The sequence below is a fragment of the Malurus melanocephalus genome, unplaced genomic scaffold (assembly GCF_030028575.1).
Source record: "Malurus melanocephalus ecotype Western Australia unplaced genomic scaffold, MMel_1.1 scaffold_19, whole genome shotgun sequence".
NCBI lineage: Eukaryota > Metazoa > Chordata > Aves > Passeriformes > Maluridae > Malurus > Malurus melanocephalus.
Window position 1 is genome coordinate 2,114,405 of NW_026623251.1, and position 12,064 is coordinate 2,126,468.

The window sequence follows — 12,064 nt, forward strand, 5'->3', positions numbered from 1 at the left end:
CTTGTCCTTTGAATGCTACCAAACAGAAATTTATGCTGAACTTTTTTGTTACTGCGCAGAACTTAATGCAGAAGTTCCATGTTAGGCAAAAGGGATGAAGTCAGTATTACCATAGGAGCTCAGCAAAATTGCTAACTTGTGGGGAGAGGACCTACTACTTATTAGTACATTCCCTTGATAAGGAATGCCTTTTCCAGGTGTAGTAAAACTCCTAAATTTTTTTCATTAACCTCCTTTCTGAAGATTCAAGAAGTGTCAGCTCCTGCTCTGTTTGTTTTCTGATGCTGCTTCCTATAGGCAAGTTACTGTAATTCCACTGACAGCATAAGTGGCTGGGAMACTGGTGGCTGACTGAAAACTTCAGATTTTTATCTCATTCTGCAGTCTACTGCACCATCACATCAGGCAGTGAGCTCTTACACACTGAAGAAAGTAGACAAATTATTTCAGTTTTCAAAATTAGTTTGTRAATTAGTCTTGCCTCAGGTCAAGCCCAGGAAAGCAGGGCTGCTTAGTTCTCRGGAAAGATTTGGTTTTCTTTGCATATGTCAGAAGGAAGACCASATGCAGGATGCATCATGAGTTGTGTCTCCCAGTGCTTGTTTCATCGCTCCCGTGCACCAGAAACCAGCCCCGTTTAGCMAAACAGGAAGAATAATTTTGTCTTGTTATGACAGAGAATAAACTGATGAGCCAAAAGGAGTTGGTGGAAGGTAAAAAATTAATAATGTAGGACAGCCAGAATACCTGATCGTGTGTAATGGAAAACTTGGTATTAAACTGTTAAACTTGTGCTATGAGCCAGTTTAGATGAATTTATGCTTTTGGTATGCAGGGTTTTGAGAGATGTATCCTTTGGTGCTTTCCTCAACTCACGTTTAAAAGGGGAGTCTTTAAGAAGAACCTTTTTCTTGGTTGATGTAGACATTTACTGTCTAAAATAACCCAGAAAGTAATTTATATTTATTGGGCAGAAAGTTCGGCGCTGCTCTGAATAAAGAGTGCATTGCCAAAGAAGTCATTCACGAGTGTATATGTGTTTATGAAAGAAGGCATTCTACCTTCAGTTTCTTCTTCCTGGTGAGCTTCTCTCCTGAGGTTAGGARTGCTGGACACTGAGAATTGCTTTATAGTGAACTTGAACACAAATTTATGTTTTGATTTTAGCTTCAGATATAGATGTATTTCACACATTTCTGTGCATCCAGTTCATTCGTCAGTTAGTGATGTTAACTAGGTTGTGGGGATGTTCCTGAATGCTTTAGCACCTCCACAGCAACGGCTATTTCACATCTTTCATAAATGTTAACTTTCATTTGTAAGGTAATTTCAGTTGGAGGTCCTCATTTAGGAGCTTTAGRAACATTAATGAGCTTGGCTGTAAAATGCCCTTATGTAAATATAATTAACCTCATACTGCATGATGGCAAATCTTATGCACAGAGAGACTCTGTAATTGGAAAGGGAAGAGAATCTAGCCCGGSTGACACCTGTGGTTTAACTGCAGAGCCATCTTTTTCCTATGTAGTACAGAATTTAAATCATGATTTATCTCCAGCTCTCACTGCATAGTGTCAGAAAGCAGTGAAAGAGGAGGTTAATGGTTGCCTTGCATTTATGAGACAGAAGAAAAGAATGGAGCCTTGGGAGGGACATCTGTCTTGTTCCACGTGCACTTAAAAGGTTTTTATTGAGGCATGAAAGGTTGTGTTGTTTTGTGCTTTGTCATTTTGGTGCTTATCCAGGCAGTGATGTGCTGCCAACAATTCTATATAGGAATTTCTCAAAATATGTCCTATAAACTGATCTTAAACCTCATGTATATGCTATGTGGGTACTCACAGAAGAGAAAGAGAATTTAGGAATCAAGTCTTTTCCCCCTTAAGTGCAGAAACAACATCGACTGAGAGAGATGGTCATACTTAAGAGGCAGATTTACAGGAACTGTGCTTGACACACAAGAAAAAGAGAAAGGTAAAAAAAAAAAAATTACCTGAGTTTGTTAATGCTCAAAGGGTAATTTTCAACTATGTCTTTTTATCTGGGATGGAGAAAAAAATAAATTCTCCAAGAGCTCTGGAAATGTCTGTTCTATGACTATTTTTCCTTAATTGCATGAAATATCCTGGATAATTTACTCAAGTTTGTGTAGGTGTGAACTTCCAGACAAAAAGCCAGAAGAGAGGAGGCTAATTAGGCACTGTGACTGGAGCACAGAGTAAATGAGATGGCAAGATTATCGCCAAACCCCACTCTTCAGTTTGGTTTAGTAGTTTGAATGGTTTCTATACCCTTAATCTATGAGGCAGAAGAAAGAAATGCAAAATAACTGACTTGAAGTCAGTTGTCTTTGGATGTGTGAACATTTTGAGCTCCCTGCTTTACATATATGTATTGGACTCTGGGAATAAATAAGGATTTATTAACCAAATATTGTGGGCACACCGCTTAGTGTCTTGTGAGGCACTCAGCCAGTGGATTGACCCACATGAACAAATTTGTGCAGTATAAGCAATACTCTGGAAAACACRGGATGCATAAAAGGTTCACAGCTGGCACAGAATTGGGCGTAGCACCTTTCATTTCCACCAGCTGCAGGAGCAAAGGGATGTAAGAAAAAGATAGCAACAGAGTGACTTGAACTTGCTCGGRCAAAACCTGTTATTTTGTTAAAGGTTACGAGTGTTGCAGGATCACCAGGTACTTCTGTGGACTTTTACCTGTGTAACATGAAATAGTGTTGCAAGCTTCCCAAATTAGTATTTGGAGAATGTTTGAAATACAAGATAATATTTCAGGTTTTATTACTTCTGGAGACATTTCACTGTTGAAAAAATCCCACAATGGCAAAAAGTAAAAAGTGCTAAAACTGAAGATCGTTTCTAGATTAGGAGATTCCGGACTGTGGCTATGCTAGTTCTTACTTTGTCTTGATTTTTCTGTGTCTTAGGTATATTTCCATTTTGGTATCCCTGTAAGACACTGTTGATTAAGAGGTCGCACTGCTGAGGATAAGAGTAAATCAATGGAACTCAAGGATAGACATTGTGTACATTTGGAATTTAGTTCTGAGTGAGTTCCTGCTGAGAAACAGGTTTTTTTTTCCTAGGAAGTGTGCCAGCATCAGTAAGGAAACCAGGTAGTGTTGCTGGGCCCTCAGGATCAAGAGGGTACTTAACAAGCACAAAATGCTGTACTATGAGTGTCCATCCAGGCCATCTCCACAAATACAGAATTTGTAAATATATTTGATGATTTCTACCTTCTTCTTCAGTTCCTTTGTAGTTTACAGTAAGAAAATGTGACCTAAGTAAGAGGCTTTATAAGATCTTCATCCCCATTTATTAAAAAGCATTAACATTCTGCTTGCTGACTAATATCTACTTCTCTCTGAGTGCACAGGTGAAGGGCAGAGGTTTATATTTATTTATTTCTAAAGGAATCTTATGTCTCTTTGGTAAGTAATAATTTTGGAGTGCTTGCATTTAAGAATTAGTTATCMAAAAAACTCAGGAACCAAGCATCTGGACAGTTTCTGGGAAGCTCAAGAGTAATCCTTTTCAGGCAATGTGCACAATCAATTTGAGGCATGCTATGCTTTGTGCAGTTCATGTTAGGCTTATGGATGTGGACAAGGATCCTTGGAAAGTCTCTACAATTGGTGACATGGCTTTTGTGTTGTCCCAAACACCAAGACGCACAACTGCTTTCCTGTTTTGCATTTGTCTGAAATACCTCTCTCAAGCCTCACCATCTCACAACTTCAGGGCATCTGCTGATACCAGTAGAAATGTATTGCASTGGCTGTGGAAATTCATATTTGGAGCTGAAAATCTTTATTTGGCAGAAGATGGGGAGGTTATGATAGTTGAGATAAGTCAACTCATCCATACTTAACCRCTGTCCAGTTGCCATGGGAATTGCACTTCCTAGTGACATGGTCAGCCATGGTAATTAATTAACGATGATCGATCCTGATTTCAAATACATGAATTGGATGAACTAAGATRTGGTTAGGTTTATATGTGTRCTCTTCCSTGAAGGGAGAGCTTTTTAAATCCAYCTGTTTAGCAGCTCCCAGCATGGAAGGTGAGGAATTTTGTTTCTGGATAATTTAAGGGGACAGTGCAGAATCTTGTGTTGGTTCACTGCAAAGATAAATAGCTGAGTTATCAAATATTATGTAATATTTAAGGAAATACTGTGTAGTGAATTCAAGTGTGCTGGATGCCCCAGGTGGACATACATAGGGTAGCTGAACACTGAAGARCTGTCTGCCTGCCTGCTGGAAATGTAAGGAGGTATCCTGGCAGACAGCCTAAATTCCTGCATTCCACCAGTAGTATGAGATGATTTAAGTCCAGGATTTCAGCTGTAGCCTTCTGAGAGCACTGCTCATTCATTGTAGTGAATCCTCTAAATTGGAATGGCTCATCATGGGATTAACATGATAGTGGCGTGTCTTGGTTTGAAAGACAGGTGCTTGCCAATGAAGGCAGGGACTCTTCTTGGAGCAGTGGATATGACTTCTTTTTTTTTTCTGAATTATTGTAGCTTTGAAAATTACAGGTTTTCAGGTAAGAATATGGGTAAAAGGGAATAATAGTTTTAACTAATATGTATAAGAAAATGAAATAAGTAACGACGATAGTAACAACCAACCCAGTCACAAACCTAATGACAGCCTCACAGAGACACAGCCTCCCCTTTGGTGCAGTTACAGTCCCAGCCGGCAGGGGCGCTGTTGGCTCCCGGYCAGGCAGGGTGGGTGCGATGATTCCCCGGCGGCTGCAGGGGGCGCTGTGGCGCGGGTCCCGGCTGGTTCAGATCTCCTGCGTGGCCAATGGCGGACACAAACCGGCAGAAGTGGATGGAGAAAAAAGGTTTTCTGCAAACTTATAGTGGAAAACACTGATTTCGGTGCTCTTCTGGACAGCAAGAAAGCCCAGAATGGCCGGATGAGCAAAGAGACGAGCAGATCCCGCGGCTGCAGACGGGATGCAGCAGAATTCAACCACTGCAGCTGGAATCCCAGGGGTCCCAGCAAGGCACAGGGGCAGAAGATCCCAGTGCAGCAAAGAGAAACCAACGACTTGAGGGATGCTGAGCTCTGCAGAAAGCAACAGGCGAGCTCTCCCCCGTAGGCAGCAGGTCGACCGTCCTCCCTGAGCCAAGCAGGGCAAGAAGTGAAGTTACCCCCGGCCCCACACACACATACCCTTCCTGAGCCCAAAACTCGCTCGAGAACTTCCCTCTCTCCAAAGAGAGGGATAAAAAACCTGCCAGGCAGGAGGAGGGCCTAGGGGGATTCTTCAGGGGGGTGTAGGTTCTGTTTGTCTTCGCCAATTGCCCAGCCATCAGAAGGATGACTTGGCAATCAGTGTATCCCAGCAACAAAAATGGGAAAGAAAAATTCCCCAAGAAAGGAAACAAAAGGAGAAACTTTAATCCACAACAGAATGCTTTCAGCAATTTTGCTGGTTCCTCATAAAAGTAGAGAGGCTGGTTTAGCATTCYTGTTCTTGAGGTAGTTGGTTGGTCTAAAAGTATGTAAAATAAGGATAAACACTTGTGTTGTCTTCTTAACCCACAGCAGAATGGACAGCAATTCTCTGTGAGGGGAACAGAGGTTGCATGGTAGTTGGTCTAAAAAATGTCACCAAATCACGTCTTTCTTCCCTCCCAAATACAGATAAGTTCTTCAATTTGCTTTTAATAACTGAAATGTTTAACAGGTGAAATAAAGCAAGCCTAAGTGGAAAAAGAACTACAGGACGATTTCAAATACATTTTTTTTATGTGCCTCACAAAGGCATGAAATTGAATGGGTGAGAGACTGCCCCTTGAAAACTTTTTGAAAGGGGAAGGAAGCTATGCCASAGATGCTTGCTAGCAATAACTTGAGAGGGATTTTTTTAGGTATATGTTGCATTTTTGTGACATGCATTGGTGACCAGAAGCCATTAGGAATTTCATGAAGTACAGGAGATGACATTACATCTTTGTAAATTCATGCAGAAGAATCAAGAAACGGAATTCAAAGTATTGAGGAACTGCTTCAGTAGAGCCGACCCAGCTTTCTCCAAAGTCAAAGATCTTTCAGTTAGTTTGAAGAGAGCTGGATCAAATCTGTTTGAACTCCACTTTTTTCAGACAATGATAGACTGTGATGAGACTTTCCCTAAAAAAGAAAAAAGTGCTATATTTTCATAAGAACAATGAAATCACACTATCTTTAAAATCTTTTAAGAAAGGCAATGAACGTGAATAGTAATGATTCCAATTTTGCAGAGAAATGATAATTTGTCTAGGATCCCAAAGGATTCCTTCCCATGCTGTGTGTTGAGTTTGCTGGAAAAAGGTCAACAAAATTGCTTAATRCATTAGTGGTGTGTTATTTTACAAAGGAAAAAAAAAGTGATTTTATTTTTTTTTTTCTCCTGTAGTAAAATATAAATGTTTTGCACAACTCTAAGCTGTCTTGTATCATGAGGTAAAACCAATCAAGGATTATGGTTTATTCTTTCTGTGCTATATGGATGGAAAGCCATATACATTATTGGCATTTTTAGTGATGGGATAAATTTATCCCATTGGTTCTAAYGCAGACAAGGTTAGAGCTGAGCTTAAGTGCTGTAGATTAGCATGAAAGCAGCAATAAGCTTTTTCACAGAGCAGCAAAGAGATAGGGAATGAAACACCTCTCTCTTACTCCATCTGCAGTCCAGGGGCATTGCTGGATTAGGAGGGGTCAGCCAGTGAGCTTCAGCTGATGACACTTCTGTTATTTTCCTGTCTTCAGATATCTCAGCTTGTGACAGACTCCAGTCGAGAGGGTCTGACTGAAGCAGCTCTGAACCGCTACAACGCAGATAAACCCTCCCTGTACAGCTTCCCTGCTTCCCAGAGCACGTATGTCGCCAGTGAGGTATCCACAGGCACCTCGGTGGCAGCATCGTTTTTTGCCAGGTAAGAGAGATTTCTAAGATTTTCCTTTGCTGGACAYATAACACACATTTCTTCCAAAGGAGACAAATCTGTGATGAAGAAGGGGGGTTGATAGGCTACATCACGTGTCAAAACATGGCTGTAGATGCAAATCTATCACAAACTTGCAGGAATTACCATGAAAATGTTGTTTGATCCAGCTACATGAATTTTATCTGTGAAATGGGGATGATACTTCTACCCTGTTCTGTAAAATATCTCTTGAATGCTTGATTTGGGTTCAAATGTGATTGCACTCCCAGAACAGCCCTTGACTTTGTGACATTTTTAGAGGGGTGTATCCCTGAATGAGAAGGYCCCATCCTAATAATTTCCTGAGATAGGCAATTAACTGTAGAGGTAACTGGAGGTGRGTAGTTCAGTTTGGTGGCAAACTTCAGACTTCTTGAATGAATTTTACTTCCATCTAGGGAAATTATCAAAATTCAACATTCAGACTGAAAAGTTAAGGTTTCTGATTTCAGCTTCTGTCCCTGTCATGCCACTAAATTAACCTGAGGGTCTAAATTCATCTTTGGAACATGGTTTATATTGAATATTCAGACATGGTTAAAAAATCTTGATGAGACAAAGTTTCATTAATAAAAATATTGTGCCTATTTTGATTAATTTGTTAGTAAAATGTTTTGTTAAATTGGCATAGCAGCTAATAAGTGAAATAACAATTATCACCAACAATTTTTTTTTTTGGTGCAGAAATATGCTCTTTGCAGACCATAATCTCTTTAGCGCAGTTGAATCCTTATGTAACAAAATACATTGAAATAATCCATGCCATTTAATTATTTTTATTAATTAGAAGATTGACTTGGGAAGAGTTGTGAAAGTAATGAAATAATAAGAGAATAGGCTATTATTGTTGCAATTCCAATCCAATCCAGTGAGAGATCTTGATTTCAAAACATGGAGTGAACTTYGAGTGAATGCTTCAAGCATTTTCYGATCAGCTTCCTTCCCTTGAAAGAGCCAAGCTATTTGTAATTCCACATGATTCCATTTTATTTTAAAGGTAAACGGAAAASTTATAAAGCTGTTGGACTCCATAAATTCATAAAAAAGATTTTCCTCTCCTATTTTTCCTCACCAACATGAGGRCTGCACATGTTCAATCAGTGTCTCATGGCAAGTGAGTCGTGTAAAAGGATTAAGCGTAGCATTTTAGAAGATCTAGTTGTTTGGGGCAACTCTGCCATTTTTTCTTTACAGATGTGATGTTGCAATAGCAAATGTGAATGATGACAGTGGTCTTGGCTTGCTGCCCTTTTCTGTTTAATTTAATTTAAATTAAAATAGCTGAATGTACACACATGGTAATAGCTAACTGGAGTGCAGATTGGGATTAGCATGTATTTTAGCATGAACTGATTTATGAAGATGACTTAACTCATTTGTTCTTCATTGTTTCACTGTTTATGCTGAGAGAATTCATTTGGTTTTAATATATTCTGCTGAAATGTAGGAAACTAATTAAATTTACTCAAAATCCCTAGTGTAAATCRTAGCATTTTAAGTAGAACTCTGTTAGCTTCTAGCTGATGCTGTGACTTCTTGGGTATGCTTGGTCCAGCAGAGATCTTGTGTTTAGACTGTTTATTTTTAAACTGTACTTATCAAGACAAAAGTGCCTGGTATAGTTTGGAGTATTATACAATTAGATTAATATCACTTATATAAATCAGTTTTGTCCTGGATTTCAGGTTGCTTCACTTGCTGGCAATTTAAGCAGCAAATTCAAGTTTATTGTTCACTGCTTGACCTTTTAACAAGAAAATCCACAACCTGTTTTTAAAATATCAATAATTTTTGTTTTGCATCGTGTGTGTCTATTTGCATTTCTGTCAAGTTGGGGTAAGCAGCGCAAGGACCTACATGTACGTGTATTATAAAATCTGAAGTAGAAGGCAGTGGTTGGCCAACTCATTAAGGTGGTGCACTGTTTACAGTACTGTCCTTTGGACCAGGCCATGAATTCTAAACTTTGACTTTTTCTGATTGCCAGTGGCACATGGAGTRCTGACTACCAGCTATATCTGGGGTTTTTTTTAAATTGTGTCACATGCAATGTTTTCACAGTAAGAAAGAAATTATTACAAAGCCRGAGAAATTTGCCGATGTGAAGCTGAAGTTCAGAGTTGAAGAGTAGAACTTATTCTTTTGCATAATGTCCCACAGTATTTCATTCTGACTTCTCTAACAAGCAAAGCCAACCTCAGATGAGGCTCAGATATAAGTCATCCATCATCAGGAAAAAATCCAATTAACTAAAATACTGAAGTAAGGAGGAAATGTCAAGGCATCCATGGGAACTTTTGGTTGTAATTACTTCAGAAATATCAGGAGTGGAATACTGGGAGCTCATAATTTTTCTGTTCTCAGGCACTACTAGTTCAACAGTGACAGTCACTTGACTGGCCTACAGCTGGCATTGAGCCATGGAGAAGTATCCTCAGGCCACAGTGACTCTCAGTGTTTTTAAAAACCAGGAGATTTATCAGATGTCTCAATAATTGACTGTTACATTTCATGATCTGTAGCTGACAGATTTCCAAACCAGCTAAAAGGGCTGCAGCTTCTGTGAATTGTCATTTGTTGGGATATTGCTGCAAGGGAACTTATGACACATCAGGATTCCCATGGGACAGTATGTGAATGCTTTAAAGGAACAAACACTGAAAACTGTCCAAAGTGCTCAGCTGGTAGGCTTATGAATATTAGATACAGGTATGAATAATGAATTTCTAATGGTGATTCTGACACAGAAGCTGAATTCAATCAATTGTGCTTTTACTGACAAGCACCAAATTTGCCTTAGTGTTCTGGGCTATCGCTCATTTTTGTCTCAGATATGCTTCAATCATGCTAATTTAGCATCATCTTGCTTCTTACTAGTACACATTCATGATGAGAATAATTCATTTAGTGAATGTGAAATAATGTTAAGATTCTATACACATAATGAATCATTTAGAGAGYGTTTTAGAATTTTTTTTGCATGACTAAACTTTTGCCTCCAGTTTGCGTGTTTGTCCTRAGAAGCACTGCATCTTTGGACCATGACAGCCTAAGCTGTGCCAGCCTCTTGCCTCATGTCCTCCAAGCACCATGTAGGAGTGTGCCATCCCAGTTAAGGGCTTGGTAAATCCTGCTGCTGATGCTGCCTTAGAACTTAGGGAAGAACCTTCTTTTGCTTGTTTCCCTGGTGTCRCTGGGAAGCTTTTTCAGAACCAAGGGGCATTGCAATTTTATTCCTATCTATGCTGTTTCCTACATGGAGAAACTTTCTGGGACTCTGACTTCATCTTTGACCTGCCTACTCTGCAAATAAACCTGCCCTTCTGAATAAAAAATCTCTCCTGTGACTGGGCTGTAGAGTATCATCAGAGGGTGATAGCACAATGCAGGAACTAGAAGTCAAAACTTGAGGAGAGCCTTTCTGTTGTCCATTACAATACATTGAAGTTTTTGGGATCTTGGTGCTGTTCCTTGTTTGCCCCATCATAGTAAGCTTACCTTCTTGGAGAGGAAGACCTTTGCATCAGGACAAAGGAGAAACATAAAAGGCCATTTCACTTGGGATGTAAAAGAAGGTAAAAAGTTTTTGAGGAGATGTTTTTGAATGTAAGTCTTTAAAGTTGTTTCCTGTTGCTAGTSAGAAGCATAACAGTGCATTTTGACCAAAAGCCTGCATCAGTCTGAAATCAGATATAGTCATATTKGGGTTAATTGAGCCTAATGGGAATAGAGATAATCTTGAAAGCAGCCTGAAAAATCTATTCTAGGGACCATTTTCCATGTCTTAGTGCAAATAAACTCTAAGGAGGGCCACACAATGCTATTGTTTTAGATGTTGCAAAGCACGTTTTTCAAACGGAATGTCCAAAATTTTTAAAAGCTCTTATATTAAGACAAAATAGGAATAGAARAACTTAGTTGCATGTATAATGGATATGCAGCTACTCAGCATGGGATAAGATCTACTTACAGTTACCTTAATTCTTGGGAAARCTGCTGGTGACCCTTTCCCAACTCATTCCCCATCCCTGGGTGGTATGGCARCAGGGAAGTTGGAGGTGAGGCAGTGCATTGCCGCCAAGGGGACAGTGAATGTTGTGTTCAAAATGCTGCTGAATGTTTCACAGATTTCCCCTTCGTTCCTGAKAATCCTTTTTGAATATTTTTAAAAATTCTCATGCATCTTGCATGAAATGCAAAGCTGATAYGAGGACAATATTTGTGGGGCCCTCTTGTTAAAGCTGCTGTGCTGTTTTGATGATTTAGCACTCTATAAACCCTGAAATTTCATGCCTCCCTGTTTCTTGCATATATGTGGAAAACTTGAGTTTATCACACAACTTTTGATGTTTGCTGTTTTTCCTTAKAGTTAGTCTATACAATCTTTGTGTCTGTTTTAAAGCCCAAAGGAATCCAGAAACACCAGGGCTTTCCCTTTAAAACTACTGTGTATTGTAGTCATACCATTTTAAAGCCCTAGTTAAGTTGTCACCTCAATATCCTTAAGAGAAAATTATTTTCTGAGACTTGGGTGAGAGCATGTTTTGCTTTGATGCTGTCTAAACTATGCAGAATCTAACATGATTTTCTTTCATTAGCTGAATAAACTAAATWTAACAGTTAAATTGTGGTCAGCCTCTTGGACATTTCAAAGAACTATATATTAGTAACACCAGAATTTCTACTCTTTTCCCTCATCCCTATCATATGCTGGATAAGAAGTACATAAAAAGAATGTTAAAGATCCACAGACCATCTTTCAGTAGGAATGCTGGCAACAAGTTTGGAAACATCTGTAAATCATTTTCACAAATATTTCTACCTTCAAAGCCTGGGCTRAATAATGGAAATTTTAATCACAATGATCTCAGTCTTCCACAAAGRCCATGAAACATTTAAAATTGGCACCTAGGTTTGAGTGCACAACTTCAGTGGCTGATTTTCCATACTTGCTCAATATTCCTCAGTAATGTAGGAGATCTATGGTCATAGTCACTGCTTCTGTGTGCTCCCTGTTGCTGTGAGAGTCCTAACTAACAGGCTG

General features: G+C 39.3%; 1 protein-coding gene across 1 annotated transcript in view; it reads left to right on the forward strand.

Moving 5' to 3' along the window:
- The window catches only part of KIF26B (kinesin family member 26B), a 277,616-nt gene that overhangs the window by 104,740 nt on the left and 160,812 nt on the right, over positions 1-12,064 (forward strand). The window contains exon 4 of the mRNA XM_057389756.1: positions 6,803-6,969. Within this exon, the coding sequence (XP_057245739.1) occupies positions 6,803-6,969 (167 nt within the window). The remainder of the gene's footprint in view (positions 1-6,802; positions 6,970-12,064) is intronic.